The sequence below is a fragment of the Lepisma saccharinum genome, chromosome 6, assembly GCF_977018435.1.
Source record: "Lepisma saccharinum chromosome 6, izLepSacc3.1, whole genome shotgun sequence".
NCBI lineage: Eukaryota > Metazoa > Arthropoda > Insecta > Zygentoma > Lepismatidae > Lepisma > Lepisma saccharinum.
The window spans coordinates 8,593,601-8,617,820 of NC_139234.1; the positions used below are offsets into that span (position 1 = coordinate 8,593,601).

General features: G+C 38.8%; 1 protein-coding gene across 2 annotated transcripts in view; it reads left to right on the top strand.

Annotated features, from left to right (window-relative positions):
* Positions 1-11,431, top strand: part of RtcB (RtcB RNA ligase) — a 31,879-nt gene extending 20,448 nt beyond the window's left edge. For both annotated transcript variants that reach the window (XM_083124530.1, XM_083124531.1), the window contains exons 7-11: positions 2,730-2,889; positions 4,220-4,395; positions 5,647-5,781; positions 9,011-9,175; positions 10,790-11,431. In XM_083124530.1, coding sequence (XP_082980656.1) covers positions 2,730-2,889; positions 4,220-4,395; positions 5,647-5,781; positions 9,011-9,175; positions 10,790-11,017 — 864 coding nt within the window. In that variant the 3' untranslated portion in view covers positions 11,018-11,431. The remainder of the gene's footprint in view (positions 1-2,729; positions 2,890-4,219; positions 4,396-5,646; positions 5,782-9,010; positions 9,176-10,789) is intronic.
* Positions 11,432-24,220: the final 12,789 nt, after the last annotated feature.

A 24,220-nucleotide genomic window follows, 5' to 3' on the forward strand; every position in this document is an offset into this window, starting at 1 on the left:
TCACGCCCCTGACTGCTTTTACCCCCCAGGGTTTCCCCCAGGTACCCATGTCATTCAATGCTCGGTGAGTGCCAGGGACTTGAACCAGGGACCTTTAGTATGGTAGTCAATGTAATCCTTGTTTAATTACCTAATGATGACTGTATTGCAAGTATCAGCCTGCCGTGAAGAAATATGATTGTGACCAGGAATCCTGTTATATGTATAGTCTTGCTGCGTGGCTTTCTGACCTAGTGGGTTCTGTGGTGGAAGCTGATAGATATAAAACAGCCATTGAATGCGGTTGAAAATCTGTGTAAGAAAGAAGTATGCACCAGGAATATAAATATCAGAGCTGGTGTGGTCCAGTCACTAGGGCAGGAGACACATGTTGTAGTATAAGTGGCACTGGATATCAGCGAGCCTCTAATAAATTGCTACTTTTGGGGAAGTGCAGCCTAAGCATTGTGTTGATCACATCACCTCAACAGTGGTTGTATTTTTATTTTATTGTATATTTGGTATTTAGCATTGCTGTGATGAGAATAGGTTATGATTACATGAAACTGTTGAAGGAGACTCTCAACACCCATGCTCAGACTAGGACTCCAACCCAGGAACTTCAGTGGTGAGATCGAAAGTTGAGAACTTCATGTGCTTGTCCAATGAACCGTCACCTCAGTCATTGCATGACGCTATCCACAGGAGAGAGCTTTTTCCTTCTCCCTGTGCATATAGCACCGTGCCATGAAGGCACATTTAGGAAATGTGGGGATAGTGCCCCACATATTTTCGATCTCTGCAAATTTTGGAGGTGATGTGATTAGCACCATGCTTCAGCCATTCCCCCCCCCCCCCAGGCTGCCCCCTGGTACCCATTTATTTGAGGCTGGGTGAGCCCCAGAGCCACTTTATGTGGGGGACAAAGCCAGAAAAATTCCAACCTTAGATCACCCACCTCGAGAATCGAACTCTGTTCCCCCATATGGCAGTCAGACTCCATACCGACTAAGCCAAGCGTCAAGCTAAGTTTGCATCAGGTTTTATGTATCAATCCACCCGAGGACTGACCTCAGAATTTTCCGTGCCAGTCTTGCCTCAACCGCCGAGCTGCTTACGTCGTAGACACTGAGAAAATCCACAGTATTGCCAACCACGCAACACATCAAAACCCGCATGCATGTCAAGCGGAATGTATTTTTGTTTCTTTTTGTCTCCTGAAACATAAAATTTTAGAAGTACTTTCTGCGCATAGATTATTTAATAAATGTGTCATTACTTAATATAAATGTGAAATAACTTCTAAACATGAGAGCATGTGTGTATATTTTGAGCACGCAAAAAGAAAAATAAACAAAGATAAAAGTAAACAACGATAGTCCCCTCTTGAATTTAATGACAGATTATTGTTTTTGGTTTAGAAAGAAATACATTTATGAAAAACTTGGTTGCTTCGTTCCCAATACATCCGTTACTGTAAGACACACCCACTTCAAGTTATACCAGCAAAAAAAGCATGATTTGTTTTTGGTTACATTACAGGTGCATTGTCTGCTGCTATTACTCTGGTTTCAATTTAAGAATCACTTTATTAAACCAGGATTCAAATCTTGGTCTGTTCATTTCTTGCTGATAATCACCCTTTCTTTGCACGGAACAGTAAATATGCACCTTCAACAAAGACCTCATTGCCGCCAGTGGGTGAAACAATAAGCCTCCCCGTTCCCCTCTTCTTTTCTCGTTGGTTTCTTCAGCCCTGGCGGTGGTTTTGTATGGTGGTGTCCTTCAATGTTTGATTCAATGTACGCCCCCTGCCCCCTCCCCCCACCGAGTTAAAGCATGTCTCGTCCAAATAATAAACATGCTTCTTATCAGGGGGATATCGTTTAATACCGCGGAGATTACTTTGTCGTCAAACAACAAACAGCAAATCATTCACGTGCACACATTGATGGTAAATCACCTCACACACTGTTTTACTTTGATCATGTTGTCGTAAGGAGGATTATGCATTTAAAACAACTTGCTTGATTTGAAGAGCTTTTCCCTTCGGATGAAGCCCAAAATAACACTCGGGTAAAACCGTGCGCTGAACAGGAGACCTCGATTCAGCCACTCTCGCCGCTGTATAGCACCATTATTAATCAATCACAATAAACATAGGATTAAAATAGTGGGATGTGCAACACTGGCACCACGGATTCCACGAGCTCTGCAACGTATTCAGTCTTGCTCGACTCGCTCTTGATCTTCAGTGATTCTTCAGCGCAATACAAACTCCAGTTGGCGAATCTGCGGATCCTGGTTCATCTGTAAAGTGATTGCAACCGATCAAGTACATACCTGCTAATGGATATATTGCATGTTTTGTCTGTATTTTACAAATTAAATAACTGTTTTCTTGCAAGTATGCAGTTGTGTCGGAATAGAATCCGTCTCAGTGGAACTATATTCTGCGCGAACGTTTGGATCTACATATGCGAAAACCTGCTGCAAAGTTGACTTGACGCTTGGCTTAGACCACCATGGCTCTATACAGGAGAGAGCTTTTGCCTTTCTTTAAACATAAATTTACAAAAATATGTGTGTGTGGTATATATATTTTTAATACATGATAAAATATATAGATGAGAAATATACTGGATTGTCTTTTTTCAGATTTGTATAACTACACACACACATACACTTACTCACTCACTCTCTGACCATCTGTTGAGTGTTTAAGCCCATTTATGTTTTGTTTCCCGTAGCTTGGCACATTGGGTGCTGGGAACCACTATGCTGAGATCCAGGTGGTGGACGAAATCTACGACAAGTGGGCAGCCAGCAAAATGGGGATCGAAATGAAAGGACAGGTGTGCGTGATGATCCACTCAGGTAGTCGAGGTTTTGGTCATCAGGTAGCAACTGGTAAGTGTTCTGTTTTTCATTGTTTTTTTCTCTCACACTCATAGTACATCTAATTATGACGAAGCATAGTTTTTATGTAACCGTCTGTTGCATTTTCATCCTCTCCTAAATATAGACAACCAGGCTATGTTTCACACTATTTGTCTCAATACTATCAGTGTGAAATTTGAAATTATGTACTGCTGTCCAAAAACTTAAAGATCTTTGAAGGTAACAATGGTTAGAGTCCCCAATCGTGCCTTGTTTCAATCTCTATAAATCGAACTGTAATGTTTTTGTACATTAGTATTTAGAAGAAGAAAGTTTTAAAAATTAATTTATTTTCATGAAGTGTTAATGTTGACCTCTCTACCTGGAGACAATGCATATTTGGCTTGCATATGCCTTATACTCGTTCAAAAAATTACGACTTCGTAATTTTACTTTCTCTGAAACAAAATAATTTTAAAATGTAAGAGAACGGTAAGAAAAATATATTGTGTGTAGGAAAGCAATGCATGTGTTGGAAACTAATGACGACATAGTTATGAATGATACCTTATTTTGATCAGTAAAAATCAGGCTGTAGGGGCATGCTCATAAAAAAGCACTTTTGTTCTATTAATAGATGAAAAAAGTTTCAAGGAAATACTTCTTTACGTGAAATATGAACTTTGCTCCAGCACCTTTGAAAAGGGAACTGGATGCAGGTCATGCTAAACTCTTTTTACTTGTAAAATGTAATTTAATAAAATGCATATTTAACTGTTAAATGCTAAGCTGGGAGGTGACATAAAGTCATAAGTGACTTCAAGAACTTTATGTACCTCAGTTAATGGTTCGAAGTTTCGTGTGTGGATTGTTAACAAGTTTTAAAGTGCATAATGACTCATTTTAATGCTGATGTAGCAATATGATGGAATGGCGGGAGGGGGGGGATTGATTTTGTTAAGCATAGGAAGAACGGAGAAAGAAAGTAGTAACAAAAGGTTGCCTTGAGGAAAGATTATGCAGGGAAGGAAAGCCAGAGGAATATGGAACAAACCCCAAATACGAGATTAAACATGTTTTATAAATGCCCTTGCAGCATCTCACAGGTGTGAGAGCAGAAGAACAAGAAAATACGGGGAGACAATAAAGCTTAAGTTGTTAATTGAAGAGACATCTTTTGATAGATTAAAACTGAATAGATCTTCTTATGTTAAGGAAATTGTAGATTTGAAAGTAAGATGTTTGATTGTGTGGAACACTGCTTCCACACCACCTTCAAGGTGGCAAGGGGAAAACTTTGCTTAAAAAAAATCTGTGTAGTTTGAAACATTGTAGTTGATGGTTTTTACCAATGCCGCAGATGCCCTGGTGCAGATGGAGAAAGCCATGAAGAGAGACGACATCGAAACGAACGACCGTCAGCTGGCATGTGCGCATATTAAGTCTCAAGAAGGCCAGGACTATCTGAAGTCGATGGCGGCTGCCGCGAACTTTGCGTGGGTCAACCGGAGTTCAATGACTTTCCTCAGCAGGCAGGTATGCTTTCTTTTTTTACTTCTCCCTGTACATATAGTAGATTAATTCTTTGAAGTAATGAAAACTATATTTTTCCTTGTACAGTGACGAAACTGTTTTACTACTCAATAATTTGACACTTTTCACACATGTGTGTTACAAGAGTAATATGAATAATGAAATGAATTGTCGGTCATTAGTAGGGCTGAGCCGATACCTCTTTGAACTGATGCCGATACTCTTACCGATTTCCACCGGTACTTGAAAATTGCAATAATTAAAATGCAGGATCAAAATATTGATCAATATAGGTATGTAAATATTCTTCTCCAGTTATATGCATCAATTTGCCAAGAAATTTGGTTTAGAATATTCAAGAATTACATCAGAATATTAAAATAGATGTTATGTAATCACAAAATACAGTTTTTGGTGCAAAATAAAAAAAAAGTTTGCATTTTGCATAAAATCCAGGATAATTAGACTTGGCGAAAGCGTCGCGCGGCATTTTTGTGGACCCCTTGAAAGACCAACATGCCGGAAAAGTAGCAGCTGGTATTGGTAGATTAATTCCAACCGATACTTTCCAATGCATCGTTATCAGCTCAGCCCAAGTCATTAGTAATCATTACAGACATTTAATTCACCTTCTGTATGAAGCGCATCAACAGAGTCTGTGTTTCCCTCTCACTTCTCTGTGTGTGTGCAAGAGAGAGAGAGATTTCAAGAACTTTCTAGAGCTGCATCCCTCAAGTCTCCAATCCCAAAAGGATTTTCTTCATTTGCTGACAAGGTTAAGGACATGTTTTCCGTTATTGCGAAATTGTAAAATGTGAATTTTGTCTTTAGGTGCAATTTCTGTAATTTTTGCATATTTGCACTTGTTTTGTTTATACAGCTAGAAGTGATATTTCTGGTTGCCTGCATCTAAATTGCCATCTGATTTTTGCTAACATAAAGCATCGACTTTTTGGTTAAGTGTAACAATGTTTTGTTTTCATAATTTGGAAAAGAGAGACGCGGTAGTATATAAATAGGGAGAAACAAGAAAAAACAGCTTCGTGGATAAAAGTGAGTACTTGTTTGTCCGTATTTATTAATGTTTTGTTATTATTATTCTGTAGAAATGACATCTTAGAATGAAGAATCCCCAGGTGACGCGAAGAAATATGGTTTGAGAATTAAGTTCATCAAGCTTTATGAGCTTTTAAATTTGATTTGGTGTGCCCTTATGAGGTAAATATGTAACAGGTGTTGCTTTTCTTCCATCAGGCGTTTGCAAAACAGTTCCACATGACTCCAGATGATCTAGACATGCATGTCATCTACGATGTGTCGCACAATATTGCCAAAATTGAGGAGCATATAATAGACGGAAAACAGAAAACCTTGTTAGTTCATAGAAAGGTAGGTTTTTTTTTGTATTAAGGTAATCAAATGATAATATTTACTGACTATCTTAATAGCCTGTAATTGTAGTGTTGAATTTTAGATTTGCCTTGGAGTAGCCATCCTGTATAAACCTGGAGAGAAGTCCGATTACACAGGCCTGCATGTTTCAGGGGTTTGAGAAGTAATGGTGTTTTTTTAGTATATCCATGGTGCTGAACACTAAAATAACACCTGTTTTGTTCCCCCACCCATAGTTCTTGCTCTACAGCTACCACGTCATTAATATGTATGTAGTACACGTATATTCACTTTGTCTTGTCTCCTGTGTTTTTTGTTTTCTGAACTTTCTGTTTAATATAGTTCAATGTTTTGTTGTAAGTATGCAGGTGTAGCAACAATATTTCCCTGATGCTATGTCAGGAATTTCAGAAGCAGGGATGACATCGTTGGCAAATGTTTCCAGTATATCTGCAAGATATTTCATACAGTATCCTATGCCAAGGTAAAAGAGGGTATGTTTGTAGGCACAGATATAAGAATGTTAATCAAGAATGAACATTATTAATCTACAATGAGACATTTTGAAAAGCAGGCATGGGTAAGTTTCGTGGATGTAGTTACAAAGTTACAAATCTCAGAAAGCAACAACATTCCAAAAACAGGAATAGATTGTAACGATGTTGACAAACTTACGAAAATTGGGATGCAATATGAGTCTCAAGTTACATCCATTGCATTCCCATTTAGACAACTTTCCAGTTAATGTTGATGACACAAGGGAGTAACACGGTGAAAGATTTAACCAGTATATGAATATAATGGAACAGCGTTAACAAGGTCGTTAGAGTGTGAATATCTTAGGAGACTACCGTTGGTCTATTAAGAGAGAGGAGAGTTGAGAGATTTATAAACAAAGAGGTTTTCTCCGGAAATCGGCCACGTGATTTCTGGATAGGCTTCCGAGCTTTCGAGAGCTAACGTCACTCTCATCCTCAGGGATTGAAGTGCAGATATAAGTCAGGGTGAAGTTATATGTATTTGGTGTGGGAGGGGTCCAGTGTAGGTGGCAGTTCTGCAACGTCCGCACTCCCAGTCGACCACCACTAACCAGGCTGGGTCCAGTTCAAGTCCCGTGTCCCTGTTGAGGTTTTCCTTTTCCCCGTGTATTGCTTCTTTGATGAGACGGTCCCAGTAATTTGATGATTTTTTGATGATCTCTGTGGTTGTGAAGTCAATTCTATGGCCCTCCTTGATGGAATGTTCTGCTAACCCTAATTTTTTGGCATGAAAATTCTTGATGTAGCTGGCATGTTCTTTGCAGCGCTGTTCGATTGTCCTTTTGTCCAATGTAGGCTTTACCACAGGAACAGGTGATATGGTAAACCCTGGGTGTCTTCTGTCCTATGTCATCTTTAGGGTTTCAAAGTTTGCTTCTGACTTTTGATGGCGGTTTGTGGATCGTCTTGATGTTGTGTTTCGAAAGAATGCAGCTGATGACTGCAGAGAGGTTACCAGTGTATGCACTTCAATCCCTGAAGATGAGAGTGACGTTAGCTCTCGAAAGCTCGGAAGCCTATCCAGAAAGTACCTGGCTGATTGCCCGAGAAAACCTCTTCAATATTTGCCACCAGGAAAGCTTCAATAAAATGAACCAGACGATCTCTCCGAAACAAAAAGGGTTCGTTATTAAGGGGTACTGCTGACTTGCAATGTATACATGACAAGTGAACTACAATGTTTATATTATCCCATCTTATGGAGGCACATTGTGGTTCGGATCCCACTTTAAACTGGAGGTCCAGTGCCAATTAGCCTATCTGTGCATAAAGTGCACTTAAAAATAAGCTCTCACTCACTTTATCACATCTTATTAACATAATGTCACATGTAATATGATGACGTATAGTTTGAAATGTACTCAGCAACATTCCAACTCTTCAACTGTATGCTTTTCCGTGAAAGAAACTCTTAACTTCAACTGAACACTTGAACAAAGGTTATTATGAAAGAGAACAGGTATAGTAATGATGATGATGACTGTGACTATTGTTATAGCATTTCCCCGAGATTCTGGTAACTAAACGTAACTTCATTGTGTGTTACCTATGTGTTTGTTGCTGTTTTTGAGTGAACAAGAGTTACTTATCAGCATTGGCAGTAACCTCTCGCTCAACTTCATGGTTATGATTGTGATGATGATTGTGAGGAAACCTTACATGCTGGAGAGGAAAGGATGCCATTTTTGAAATCAGCATGGTCGAATTACTATATATCACCTACAATTTTCCAAACCCCAAACATGAAGTTAAAAAATGCACACCTGTGTAATTGATAAATCCTAGGCCAGTAGGAAGTCTCAAATGGCAGAAGATAGGTGTCAATTTTGACTAGCTCTTCACCAGCTCCACTATTTCTGATTCTAGCATTGCAATTCTAACAACAAATTCAACATGTTCAGTCAACATTTAAATCATGTGATTTAAAAATAAAAAAATCACTTCAATGAAATAATTTATGGAATAATGTATATAAATAATTTCTAGTAGGGATGGGCCGATATGAAATTTTGGCCGATACCGATAAAGTACCGATATAAAATTTACCGATACCGATAACCGATATTCTACCGATCCGATATAAAATTAGAAATGGTCCATGAAGAACCTGAAATGTTCATTGATCTCCTTAATAAATATGTGTTTCGAGGTGACTGCAGTGCAAAAGAAGTTGAATATTTAGACAATTACGTTTGGGCATGGAGATTATCCATAAAAATTACAACAAAATGGCAGAATTTTACACTAAATTATAAGGTATTTATCGATATATCGGATCGGTAAAATAATCGGTAATTTTACCGATAAACCGATACACCGGTATGCCTATATCGGCCGATACCGATAGAGTACCGATTAATCGGTCCCATCCCTAATTTCTAGTTATAAGAATCACTTTTGTTGAAAGTACATTAATCTCGTAATCATTCAGTGGTGTTTATTAGGAAAAGCGTGGGAACAAAATATATATACTGATGGGGTGAAGCTCATGAAAATGCAATAAGTAAACTGAAACGCACAAAACTTCTGTTGCTTTAGAACTCGGTAATTTTCATGGGCAATAATAGCAAATATTTTGTGTAGAATAATATACAAAATACTAATCATGTTAAATTGTAAATAGTGTATCAAAAAATGATTTTTTAAATGAAAATTGTGATTTTTATCCAGCCTGTGTTCAATTCTAGGGTTCCACGCGTGCCTTCCCTCCTCACCATCCACTGATTCCAGTGGACTATCAGCTGACTGGGCAGCCTGTACTGATTGGAGGAACTATGGGGACCTGCAGTTATGTGCTGACGGGAACAGAGCATGGGATGAAGGAGACATTTGGCTCCACCTGCCATGGTGCCGTAAGTACTCTTTCTACATAAGAAAAAGGTAGTATTTTATGCCACGAGCGCCTCCCCAATGGCACAATGGTAGCGTTGTTCCTTGTAATCGAGGGGTCCCGGGTTCGATTCCCAGTAGAGGCACATAGTGGTTCTGTGCATAAAGTGGACTTAAAACTCCAAATAATCAATCATGCCACATGTTTTCAACACACAAGAAAGAAGAAAATTACAACAAGTATGTACCTTGTTTTGTCTTCCAAATTTTCGGACTGCCTAAGTGAAGACTTTAGTGGACTATCATTGTGTTTGTCCCATCCATTTCATCGTTTTTCATTCATCCTCACTGCCGTGATTAACACAAGAGGTAGAGAAGCAATGTAAAACAGCCAAAAGAGAGAGAAATTATATTGTTGTTAGGACACATTTTTTTACAGCAATTTAGGTCATAAAATTTCTGGCTCTACTAATCAGTGTTTCACTTGAAGGTGTGAAGCATGATTGACGGTGCAGGTTTTTCAGATATATACTGGTTGGTAGTTCCTTCTTTGGCTTCTTTGCTTCCTGATTTTGTCATCAGATCTGATCCAGTTGGTTTTGTTGCCTGTAAAATTTTCTTGCCAAACCACCTGCATGCAGTGTCAGAATATTCAGTACAAGTTTGCTACAGAAAGGTTGGAAAATATTTAGGTCAGCTGTAACTTCAACGTTTTCCAAATTTTCCCATTTTGACACTACCATTGCTTGCTTTTCCATTTCTTCAATTCATTACAACAATTTGATTAAGAAAATGATGATGTCAAATAAGGACAATTTACAATACAAGGATTTATTTCTGGTAAACCTCCATGATGCAGTTTTTTAGCATATGACACCATGATACCAAGCATCTTAGGTTTGATTCCTTTGTAAGACACAAATGTGTTTTTCTCATTTATTTTTTGTACTTCACAGTATTGTCATTAAGCTAGAACAGTACAAAAGCAGTGTTAAACAATCAACATCAGAATATGTGATTATTTCTATGCTCTGCAAGCAATTTGAAGTTTAACTCCTGGGACTGTTTGGTTTGTAAGGTTCTTACTTGCTTTATATTTGTATTTGTGTTTTTGCTGTGTTTGTATTTTTGATACATTTCCATTAACAGATTTTTATAAACAATGTAGACCATAATGCACCTTTTGCCCTGCATGTCTGTCCTTTCATGTAGCTTCATGTATTGTTGTATACTCTATCAGTATCGGCCAATATAGGCATATCGGTAAAATTACCGATTATTTTACTGATCCGATATATCAATAAATATCTGATAAATTAGTGCAAAATTCTGCCATTTTGTTGTAATTTTTATGGATAATCTCTCATGCTCTAATTTCTAAAAAAGTAAATGTCTAAATATGCAACTTCTCTTGCACTGCAGTCGCATTGAAACAATTTATTAAGGAGGTCAATGAACTTTTCAGGTTCTTCAAGGGCCACTTCAAATTTTATATCGGATCGGTTATCGGTATCGGTAAATTTAATATCAGTACTTTATCGGTATCGGCCAAAATTTCATATCGGCCCATTCCCAACATAGATAAAGGATTTTAGTTTAAAATTCCGTACTTCACTGAGCTGTTTTTTCCATTGCAGGGTCGTGCTCTCTCCCGAGCCAAATCTCGAAGGAACTTAGATTATCAGGATGTGCTTAACAAGTTGGAGCAGATGGGCATCTCAATCAGAGTTGCTTCTCCAAAACTGGTGATGGAGGAAGCTCCGGAATCATATAAGAATGTTACGGACGTGGTGGACACTTGCCATGCGGCAGGGATCAGCAAGAAGTGCATAAAGCTTGTTCCAATTGCTGTTATCAAAGGATAAGGATTTCAAAATCTGAAATTGGGGGAAGGGGGGCAAGATATTTTGAAGTTGCGGACGACATGTTTTGACGTTATGCTTGGACTTGTTTCGTGGTTATTTTGATATACACGAATGTGGACATGTGAGAAAGTAATCCAGTGATATTGTTTCAGTTCATCCCCATTTTTTCCCACTTTGTGGTATTTCGTTGTGAATCCTGTTCTCCGTTGTAAATTTGTCTTAATTGTGAAAAGCTTGATGGAATGATCATGTTGATCACAGCATTGACTGGAAGATGCTTTCCTTTTCTTAACTTATTATTTTGGAATACCAAAATTCTCATTTCCTTTTTTTTATTTTTGTTCATCTGTTATTTATGCTGTGTATATATATTTCCCATGTGTTAAGTGATAGAAATAAAGAGTTATTCTTATATTTACACTATTATTCATTTCATTACTAGTGATATAACCATTACAAATGATGTTGTGAACTAACTAAAGTTATATGAACTGTCACACTGCTGCCTCTGTAAAATAAACTAAAGTAATAATTAATTGTATTATGAAGCTATTCATAGTAATAAAAAAGCCAATCCATGTCGAATGCCAATGTCTGGTGATTGTTTTCACCTGTGGAGGTAAAAATTTTATGATCATAAATTGAAGGGCTTGGGTGTAAAGCGTGGTAAGTGACATTTTGGTAATTTTTGAGTTACAAAGTAAAATGTCCCATTCTTAAATTTTCAAGTGAAATTCCCATCATACAATTTGCACTGGACTCAGTGAAGCCTTCTGAAATTGGTAAACCCAACACGCAAACAATTTATCTACAGTTTAGCTTCTAATAACGTTTTTTCTTAATAAATTCAGAAATGATCAAAATGTTACTTACCATGTTTTACACCCAAACCCTTCATATGTAGAGCCACATCTTTATGGTGAATAAAACATGAAGATTTTGGTACAAAAACTCGGCATATTTTGGGATCAAAAGCAGTATATAAAATGGCATTTTGGTGTTAAAATGGTGAATGTATATTTATATTTGATATTAAAACTACACTTATTACACAAAATAAACCTTTGCCTTCTAATAGCACATTTATGTAGTTGGCAGAGTATTATGTTTATTCCTGTGTAAAGGAGCCCATTTTTGCTTCTCAAATATTTACAGCAGTATTAGTCAATTTTCCATGATTTGTATTTAACTTACAGGATTATTCATACCTTAGAAAAGTGTCGCATCAGTAAATAAAGCCAAAATTTCATGTTGAAGAGTTTATTTCGCATTTTGCAGTTCATTTCTCATTTTGGGACAAAACATTGTAGGAAAATGCACCTCACACCTTCCAAAAATATGAAAAATTAATGCCACAATGTGTTATTTCACATTTCGTGTTTTCATCACAAACTAAAAGGGCATGCCCCTAATCGTATAACTATTAAAATTCTGTAAACCCTTGGTGTTATCACTTCTTGGCAACACTGAAAATAAATAAATAAAAAAATGAAGTAAATTTTACGTAAATGGAAGAATATACAGTAGAGCGTCGATTATCCGAACGTCGGTCAACCGAACGACCGCTTAACCGAACTGTGTACTCGCTCGCACCTGTTACTCTCCCACCCTACCGTCCATCATCCCCCTCACTCCCAAACCAAGTTTCCCACAGTAGTCGCCGCACTGAGCCACCGCTGGTGGAACATTGCTTCTAATGGGGCCTTCATAAGGCGCTGCTGACCGGCCAAGCCGCCAGTCGCTGTGTTTCAACAATCAGCACACTTCTGTCGGTGTATGTATTGTTCATGCAAAATGCGTATGTAATATGTACATATTTTTGTTTAATAAACTGTACCACATACTATATATTCCTACTAAAGTTGCCTTTGTACGTTACTTTGTAATACTTAAAGAGATGCCTGTTTTTATGAATAAATTTACTGTACAGTACTTCTTTTTGGCAAATAAACATGTACAGTTCGATTGTCCGAACAAACCAGTTTTCCAAACACCCATGTCCCCCAATTACTTCGGATAATCGACGCTCTACTGTAATTGCAGGAGGTTTGGTTGGTGGTTTAAATGACTACCTCTTTAGGTTCACCACAGTAATGAGAATGAATGACAAGATGAAACAAAAGAACCAGTTCCATACTCAAACCCAGAGGCTTTGGTCGTGTGTGATTGTGTGTGGAGCATGTACAAGTATTTGAACCTTATCTGAGACATCGGAAAAACAAATCTTTAATAGGTTAAGTTTGTAATCTTTTAAATATGTATATTTTTTTGTCGCTACAAGTAAATGAGTCAATACCTTCAGAAGCACGTAATGTGTCCTTTGTCTGTTGGTTTTCATTTGTTGTTAAACAAGCTAACTTGTGTATGTATGCAGAAGTTAATTTATGCACACACATAGGTACTCATAAGATAATTATCACGAGGATTCATAATAGCAACAATTTAGTACACAACTTTCAAAACAATTTCTAAGATCTTACATTACATTATGCATAAATAACTTTACAAACAATTGAATGTTGAATCGATTGTAACATGATTCAGATATTATCCACACTTAACACACTAACATGCTCAGTTATTGAGGCAGCTCTTTCAAACATTTTTTATTTTTTATTAATTAACCTGGAAAAATATTTTTACACTAGTTAAATGAATGTGGATTCAAATTACCACTAATTGCAAGAAGTGCGTGACTATATCATGGAATTATTCCCATAGGAATTAGCTGCTTTTGTTTATACATCAAACTACAGCGCAGAAGAAATAGCTTGGCAGTGACGTCATCTCCCACCTTCACCTCTCCTTCCAGAAGCGAAGGCTCATTCGCTAGAGCGGACGACAAGGTGGCGTGCAAACCAATCGAAATCATTCCGAGAGGGGTGATGCAGGCGTGCAAACCCCCACACTGCTAATTAGTCTAACAAACCGCAGCTACGAGCGAGGGATTGCAGGCTATTTTGTTTCTTTGTTAGGGAGGGTTTTTTGGTTGGTTTTGTCATTGTAGAATGAGCAGTGGAGTAAAGAAAGGTAAGCCCTTGCACAGCGATACAAGAGAAATAGTTTTCAATGTGTATAAGTACTTTGATTGCGATGAAAACAAAACCACAGCTGTTCACAGAACGCCCGTGGCGACAGGTGTCAGTGAAAGATCTGTGTGGAGAATTTTGAAGAAGAAACACAAAAGTGTTGCGATTGCGAGCGGGAAATCTTTTTCAACGGCGGGCAAAAACCGACCGAACGCCCAGCAACGTGTCACAAATCTGGATTCTTTTGATGAAGCAGTCGTGCGCCAAACAATCCATTGTTTAATACACGAAAGGCATTGTTGTCACCATACATAAACTGATGAAGGAACTGCAAGAAAATGTTAATTTTAAGGTTTCGCGTTGGTCGTTGCGTATGATCATAAGAAAATTAGGATTCAGATTTAAAAAAGCACAGCGTAAACAGCAGGAAGCTACTCCTTGAACGAAACAGCATCGTTGCGTTGCGTGAAGTTAAAGAACTGCGCACAGAGCAAACCGCCGGTCTTTCATTTATATGGATGAAAGTTTCGTGAACACACACCACACTGTCCCCAAAGTTTGGCTGGATTCCAAAGATTCGGGGGGGGGTTAAAAGTGCCAACAGGAAAGGGTCCCAGGTTTATTATTGTGCATGCCGGTGGTGAAAGTGGATTTGTGGAGGGGCGAAGTTAGTGTTCCTTTCAAAAACAACTTCTGGTGACTATCATGGGGAGATGAACGCTAACCATTTTATGTTGTGGTTCGAAGAACAGCTTCTTTCCAATCTGCCCCCAAACTTGTTATTGTGTGTGACAATCCTCCATACCACAACAAGTTACTGAAAAAAATCCCAACATCAAACAGCAGAAGGATGAAATGAAGTCGTGGCTATCATCTCACAATATTCCGCATGCAGAAGGTTTGCTGAAAGCCGAATTATATGAAATAATTAAAATAAACAAACATAAAATAAACATCTAGCAGTGCTAACATTAAATTGAAGATTGGTAGTTTGCACCGCGATCCTTGCTGCTCGTACTCTTACTCGTGCTATGGTTCCTTTCATAGTAGTTGGCAACGCTGACTTAGCAGGGAGTGACGTTACTGCCAGGTTATTTCTTCCCGGCTGTAGACCCTGTACAAGATAGATATTTACAACAGGATGAGACCGAGAACGAGGTAAACCACCTCACCCGTGAGATGAGACAAGATATTGTAAAGTACAGTCTCGATACCATCCATACCGTACCCTCTTGGTTTTTAGTGTTGGGAACTTTGGACTGTATATTTTATTCCATCCATTTTGAAACATAGAGAAATGTGAAATTGAAGATTCAAATATTAAAGAAAAGAATGTTTATTTTCTTTATCAGTCAGCATTGCAAGCTTAGGCAAAAGAGAACGTAAGTCAGGAAGGTGTACTGAATTTCGTAACAACATGTGATACTACATTCAGCATTCTTTCACGTAGGTCACAGTAGCCAATAAGTCACCTGTTCCTATTCAGGAACATAGCAGTTTTTGGTTTGGCACATCATGCCTAAACGTTACTTTTTAACACAGCACCCATGTTATTTGGAACTGGCTATAATTTTCAGAAATGTTCTCTCTTTTGAATCGTGCCATTAGTTTTACCTATCTGACTTTGTACGCAATTAGAAACAATTGCAAACCTTAGGTAGGCCATATTGTGTTCAGGTACCTTTCGTCCCTTATGGAACTCTATGTTAGTTTTGTTAAACCTCATGTTTAATGATGACTTAAGATCAGATTTTTGCTATTTAATTATTTCTTGTTTAAAACGATAGTTATACATACAACAGTGCCATGTGCAATTTTTACATGTGTTTTTCGATTTTCTTTTATAGCAATGATGTTCATAACAAATTTCCTGGAACCCCTAATTCTCTAGGGTCAAGTCCATATTGTAGGGTCTCTAGGGGCAAGTCCCCCCACCCCCTTTTGAAAATCCTGAACATGCCACTGCTAGCTGCTATGAAAATTACAGATTAAAATATCTAATTTTAAAGCAGTTGGTGTACTCAACAATAGCGACTTGCTCCATATTTGACACCCTGGTGCTGTCCAAACACACATTACATTTCAAACTTCAATGAAAGCAGATGCCCCCAAATTAACGAGAGTTTTGTTTCTAAATCTCAGTCTCTGAATAATGGTGTAGACAGAGATTTAAAAATATCTGCAGACAGTGGAGCGCTCGCTCTTGACACAGAACAAGTAGTTTTTCGTCCTGTCAGACATCTTGAAATGCATTCAAATGCTACAACAGGGTCAACTGCATCTACCATTGTCTAAACATTTCGTCTCTCACATAGTACACTATGTGGAAGAAAGTCATTGGACACCCCGATTTCAACTCTGAAACGAACTCCTCATGGAAAAGAGAGTACAGACAGGTATATATACGGCAGCAGGAGGCTTCTCAGATCAATCGCTGTTAAAATGACGAACAGGAAAGAGCTCAGCATGTTTGAAAGATGGATCATAGTAAGCTGCTCCATAGGAGGCATGAGTATACGTAGCATAGCTGATGCCCGACAGGTCCCTAAATCAACGGTAGCCTTTGTGATCAAGAAGTGGAAGGAAAAGGGAAACTGCAGCAATGCATCAGGAAGTGGAAGACCCACGAAATTGGACGACCGGAACAGGAGAGTGCTGAAGAGGGAGATTCATAAAAACAGGACCCGTCTGATGCATTCGATTGCAGAAGAGTTTCAAAGAGCGACCAATTTGACTGTTTCGACCAAGACACTTCACAAGAAGGCCCATGCGCTCGGTTATCATGGTCGAGTCGCTGCCCACAAACCCCTGATAACAGAAAACAATAAACTGCACAGACTACGCTGGTGTAAAGAGAGGAGAAACTGGACGGTGTTGCAATGGCGGAAGGTCCTATTGAGCGATGAATCACGCTTCACACTGTTTCCAACAGATGGGAAAGTGTGGGTATGGCGATTACCCGCAGAACGTCTGTTACCTGAGTGTGTAGTGTCCACAGTGAAATATGGTGGTGGTGGTATCATGTTCAGGGGTTGTTTCAGCTGACATGGCGTGAGTCCACTGGTACCGGTGTATGGCCACATGACGTCTGCATCCTACCGAGATATTCTCGACAACTCCATGCTCCCCAAGTTGTAGCGTTTCCATGGAAACGAAGAATATATGTTCCAGGATGATAATTCGACTTGTCATGTTTCCAGGGCTACCACGGAGAGGTATGCAGAAAATAATGTCACCTAACTGGATTGGCCTGCTCAGACCCCTGACCTCAACCCTATTGAACATCTATGGGACGAACTGGAGCGCAAATTGAGGTCGCGATCGCCTCGCCCTTCTACACTTCCAGGGATGGTGACTGTTCTGCAGGAGGATTGGCGGAATATCCCACTCGGTGTACTACACGACCTTGTGGCTAGTGAAACACAATGTGTAGCTGATGTTATCACTGCCAAAGGCGGATCAACATCCTATTGATTGCAAGAAAATTGATGGTATCCGCTGACATGTGGTGTCCAATGACTTTCTTCCACATAGTGTACGTACTGTACAAAATAGGATAGGATATAAAATTTTCAGACACAAAAACTACCTCGAGTAATGTGATAATATTTTGAGGATTTTCGTTTCTTATTCTCCTAAGATGTAGTCTAGACAAATATGAGCAGAATTTGAAGTTTTCGCCTACTGTCTTTTAGTCCGATAAATGCCTTAATACCTAACATAGGAAAAATCTGTTTTCGTCGCCATCTCGAAACACACAATCCAATTTCACCCAAATGCAATAGCTTTCCAGCTCTCCAATGTACCTTTTTGAATAAACAATTTTATCTAAACGACTCAATTTATGCTCGCTGAGGTCGTTACACAATTTGTGACGAAAGAGACTTAATAGGTTTGCGTAGCGCTGAAACTTTTGCGAATAACTAAACAACAGCAAAAGCAAACCATACGAAAATTCAAGTGAATGCTGTGGAAGGAATTCTAAGCAGATGTAATATTTTTCAAATTTTGGAAAATGATAGTGGTTTTTCAAAAGGAGAGGCAATTTCGAAAACGACTTCGCTGGCGCTGGTCATAATTTAACTCGCCTTCCCACAGTTGCCAGAAATGTATGTAGGCCTATATTGGAAGAAGAGAAAAATAATTTTATATTTGAAAGCTGTGTTTCATAGGCAATCGGAAAGGTACAGTAGTGAGCGGTGTTCCTCAAAGGGAATGAGGAAAGGTCATGTGGTTTGCGCCGACCTTCGTGGTGGGGTGATTAGCATAGTGCCCAAGGGTTGCGACCATGCTATGATGCCATGGGTCTCGGGTTCGAATCCCGGCCTGGGCATGGATGTTTCTGTGTCCATTCATCAATTTCATCATATCATCACTCATCTTCGCAAATTAGCCAAAAATGGCACAAAAAGGGAAGTAAAATAAAGCAAATCAATCAATCGGATCTCGACCTGGGCGTCGGATATTAGTAAAGCGATAGCGAGGTGGCAGTCTCCCAGAGACCGAAAGATCAAAAAGAGGGGAAGAATAGAAAAAAATTTAACTTCGCAACTCTCTTTGAAGGTATTGGCCCCCTATTAAATTACGAGTAATGTCATTGTCAGTTTGCCCCCCCCCCCAAAAAAGGATTTTAAAATTTTATTTCTCGCTTCACTTGCAATGCAGCTGTTTCTGTTAATAAAAGTCACCCCATGATTGTACAAGTATTTACTGCTTAATAAAATATTTTTCAGGGCTGGATTTAAAATGTTGCCACCCCTCGAAGAATATTTTTTGTGAATGTTTTGTGGGTTGTGGAGACGTTGATTACCAAAGAATTATCTCATTGTTTGATTTAATAATTAACATAGTTAACCTGTTCCACTACGTTAACTGCAGCTGTGAGATGGGCCGACTTATAGGATGGGAGAAAAAGGACAAATTAAGGATGTGTGCTGGCCCTCGTAGGTTTTACGCAAACTAGAATGTTCACATGGTTTGGGTCGCAAAACTCGTAAAACGAATTTTTTAAATGTCTAATTCGACACACAGCGCAGATCTCTCTAGTTACGATTCTTGTTACACTAAAAACTGTTTTTAAATTGCTAGCATCTCTTCAAAATCGGTTCTATTCATTGACTTACCTTACAGAATGACACGACGAAGGGAAAATGCATGTTTATCTTCAAAAATGTAAATTTACTCCACCATATTATGTGAAACAGACCGACACCCTGACAGGAGAACACATGACAACTGTTACGAAAATAATTATTAAATATTAAGAAATTCACTTTGATAGGTAAAAACAATAAATTTTGTAATGAAAAAAGTTTCTGATATTATATACGTATAATTAGATATGTTATATTCTACAGATTCTTGCGTCATTACACGTCAACCAGTACCTATTTACAACCCGTTATTGACCCACCCACCTTCAAGTAGGCGCCTTAATTCTGCTCAAACATAAAATGCTACACGAAAAAGTGAGAAATTTTAACTTGCACAATTCGAATTCAGTGTACAAATCAAGTTCCTTAATTTGATCCTGCAACTTTCTCCTTTCCCTTTTTCCTCCTTTCTTCCTCGGATTTCACTTTACGCGCCTTTCACTCTCCAGAAATTGCATCCCTACAGAACAGGGCAACATGCTACCGGGAGAGGATAGCCAGCCCTACGATGGCCCTTTTAGTGCGCAGCGAAGAAGTGTTGCCAAATGCATAGAAACTTTTCCAATGTTGAGAAACCCCAGCTTTAGAGGGTGAGTGATGTGGGAAATAAAGTCCCGCTCGTTAGCGGCAAATTCACCTCGTTTTCAGTCAACATTTTGCTCCGTTTGAGTGCAGTTCTCCTCTAAAGAAACCTTTCGGATTAAGGGAGAGAGAGAGGTGGGGGAGAGTGCCCTCCGAGTCTTCCGTATCTAACAATACAACGCCAATCAACAGAAATGCACGAGTGTTGTGGGGCGCCACAAATCCACCTCGCAAGGGCGAAAATTTTATCTTGAGCCGCACCTGTTCATTACTTTTTCTTTCTCATTTTCTTTCACTTTTTATTCCTTTATGGAGACAAGACGGGAACGAACTTTGCAGCCTCATCTCGTTTCATGTGCGAGAAGGTTTGTCTTGTCTTATTCTCGTCTCGCACAAACTCCCAAAGTGCATAGAGGCCATTAAGGAAACACATTTTCTTAATAACGTTTTTCCATTTGACGGTTCGTTTCGACCCCTCGAGAAAACAACAACAATGTGGTTGACGATAGTAGACAAAAAAATATTAGGTTACGAACGTAAACGACTAGGTGCACATCAATCAAGAACTATTACCATAGAATAGCTATTACAATCGAGAGTCAGGAGACTGTTGCTTAAAATTAATTTCTCAGTACTAAAAATACTGGGTGTGTGTATGGACGGTATAGGAACGTAATGTTTAAAATCAAGACGTTAGGAACGACAAATGTTCGCTATTTTCGGGACTGGAAACGTTCGAAATTTCCCGATACTGTAAATAATAAAAATAAATCGAATTCTACACACCACCCCCTTTAAAGTGATTGTTTTTCCATTTCTGGAATAAAAATGTTAATTTCAGGGAATTTATGATACTTGTAGTGTAGAAGACATCGAGAATTATTCACTTTAATCACGATCAATTGGAATTTCCCAACTGTTCGAGATCCTTAGAAAATACGTACAAATAATACAAATCTTCTAAAATCGGATTAATACACCCCGTTTTCCTTCTTAAATATATTATTTTTAATAATAGGTTTTCAAACAGTATCATTTCGATATATTCACTACAACAAACTCTACCAGCGCACTGACGATTTCCTGAAGCAATGTAACAACCAATTCACCAGAACGTCCGTCTGTCGGATACGGCCAGTAAATGATCGGATACCGGGTCTAATGTGAGTGACCATAAGGCGTCGGGTTAAATAATTCCTGATATAATTTCGGTAAGGCAGTACAAACTTAATTGTGTTATCTTGCTTCTAGCTCTATGCCCATGCCTTATCTAAGATTCGAATTAAGATAACCAATCACTTCGCTACGAAGGCTGAAGATTGGGACGTGTGAAACGCCTAATCGTGTCCTGCCACAGGCAAATATACGCAATCAAAGCGTGAATACGTGTAATGTGAGGTTCAAGAGAATTTCCATTGCATCTGATAATATCGCTGTCGGGCATTATAACGACTATTTTGAAACTCACAATTGGCAACACTTCGAAAGGATCGATAATTCTTGACTAGAGTCGCTTTGAACCGAATGGAGGCAGCAACTGTTGCATTATCTCCTGCGCTGTCTTCACAGAGAAACCGGTTCCTTCGATCAAGAGAATGATCTTTATTCCCCCTTTCTACGAGGTAAGAAAAATAGCCCGCATTACCATTGATTGGTACTAGTTAGTTAATGTACAGGTTTTGTTGCACAGTGTACTCGATTACTGATTTATACTGACGAACACTCGTCATGATTTGAGAGTTGAAGAAACTTGCTTTTGAAACGTCAAAAGATGGTATGGATTGGTACAGAACGTTACGTTTCAAATGTGTCTGTCACTCACTGCCTTTCTCGTCAGTCGAAATCGCGTCAGAGCTAGCCGTCAGTCATTCCGGTCAAAATTATGGCCGTTTTGGACCATGAGGCTATAATTCAGCAGGAGGTGCGAGGCATCTTGGTATTTTGGCAGTTTGGAGAGAGCGTGCGCAGTATTTCTCACTTCTGCCACAACGAAAGGATGATATTCTCGCATTCTGAGCAAAACTGCAGGTTGCAAGGCCACGAACTGCTGAATGTTGTGCATACATGTAAGGGAATAAATAACTAAAAATATGCAGCGTTTAGAGAGTGGCGGTTTTCAAAGAAACTGTAGAAGTGTTAAACCGAAAAAAAAACCAGCATCATTGATAAAAATGTAAGAATTAGAACTTCTTGCTGTGGAAAAAGTTGAATTTCCCACTGTGTTTTCGTGTGGCAGTAGGGATGGTGCCAAGGCGATCTCGTAAATATCAAGATGAAAGTAGCGTCGAGACAAGAACGAGACAGATCTATGTAAAATCGAGACGAGACGATATTCTTGATCTCGTTCGAGACTTTAGTAGTGTATAATGTGCATTCAAAACCAGAATTAAATATTCAAACACATTAGTGACAACTTTGTGAGCATATTCATTCAGAATAAAAATACTTCTTTGTGGGGTTCGTAACGTCGAAATGAGACGAGTGTTCATGAATCCAGAGGCGTCGTCGCCTTGTAATCAAGGGGTCTTGGGTTCGATACCCGGTGGAGGCACAAGTGGTTCGGATCCCACTTTAAACTGTAGGTCCAGTCCCGTTTAGCCTTACTGTGCATAAAGTGGACTTAAAACAACAAATCAATCAATCAATCATGAATCCAGAGGAGACAGGTTGTAACTCGAGACGAGCCCCAAGTCTCGCCTCCATATGATTCCTACTTTCAGTAGCGGACTATGATTACGACCTTCTCTGTTGGATACATTTTTTACCTGTCGTTTGATTAATTGAGCTAATTTTAGACGTCGTTCCGAGGGGAAGGGAGTTGATAGTTTGATTTAGACACTAGGGGAAATGTTGATAATTATTTAAACTTATTTGACAATTTATTGTTAGTTTTAGACGCTTGGCAAGGTGGTCTCTTCATTTTAGACGTTTTTCTCTCGCGTAAGAGGATTCTGCGAGAGGGGGGATCGTCACTTAACGTTCCCCTTATTAATGCGCCAAAGGCGTGTGTGTGTGGTTTCCTCTCGTTTTCTATCTCGCTTTCTTTGTTCGCTTACCTCCTCTACCTGGGAAAGCTAATAAACAATTGTAAAGCAGATATTTATTACATTTCTAATTTTCAATTGAAGTTGTTCTACGATCAATCTTGAAAGAGTTTCTAGAAAAATCGCAAGTTAAGATTTCTCAAGATAATAAGAAAAACGTGATATTTTTTCAGTCATCAAATCATTTCAGCAATAACGAAGTAATTGTGTTACTTCCTTCTGATATTTCTACGACAAAATTCTACGAAGCTATGAAGTCTTCTCACGCATTTCAGAAACACCTTTACAATACACAATAATGTAGGTAATGAGCTCAGGACAAGAGTACTAAAAAATTCATATGAAGTATTTTTTATTAGTTCTATATTTTCCAAGCACCCTAGTTACGCCACTGAATAAGAATATGATTGATTGATTTGGTTTATGTTACTTCGCTTTTCTGCCAAATTGCGAAAATGAGGATGACTGATGATGAAGGGACGCTCACAAACAACACCCGTGTAGGTGGGGATTCGAACCCGGTTCCCCTGGCGATATAGCGCGCTATGCTAGCCACTCTGCCACGGGGATCGACAGAGTGAATCAGCATACGAAAATTATAATAAATCGACGAAACAGTTATTGTTTGTTATCTTTATGATGGTGATGAAATATACACAAAATACGCAATTTTCTGTTCATTGAAATATAACCCTTTCAAAATGAGACATAACCAACAAATTTCATTTCAGCTGACACAAAACACAGATTAATTTCATTAATCAACATTATTTTTTATTCAATCTCTTAGAAACCGCCTTTGCGTATTGACTCATTCAGTAATTCATGAATAAAACAACAAAGGACAGAAAACGAGGCGGTACATCGGTACTCACTCAATGACGATCTCCTTACGTCATCCCGCTTCCCTCCCACTCTTCCACTCGCAGATGTCGCTGTTAACTGGGTGCGATATATCGATCGATGAGTCCCGCGACCCAGTTGACGTGCTCAGTATGCCAAAGTGGAACATTTTGTATCAGGAGAACAGAGCGTTGATGGAAGCGAAGCTGTTGCCAGCCTTGATTCTCGCTTTCGTACAAGATGTAACCCCAAGGTAATTCCTTACATAAAACAATATTTTTGCAGAACCCAATAATGATTTGAAAGTATTTGTCTTACGCCGTACCATGAAATTTAATAATTCTGTGTGAATGTTCAATTGTATGAACTTCATATTTAAAGGCTCCTGTATCTTCTAACATTTAACCGATTAGCAAATGTAAAAGCTTTTCCGCTTTAGCTTTCAAAGATTGAACGGAAGGAAAGTGGGAGGGGGAAGGGTATCTTTGTAATGTCTGCATATAAACTAGATTTTTCCGCTATGGTTGCCTGTCTTCACACGATCTAGCAGCT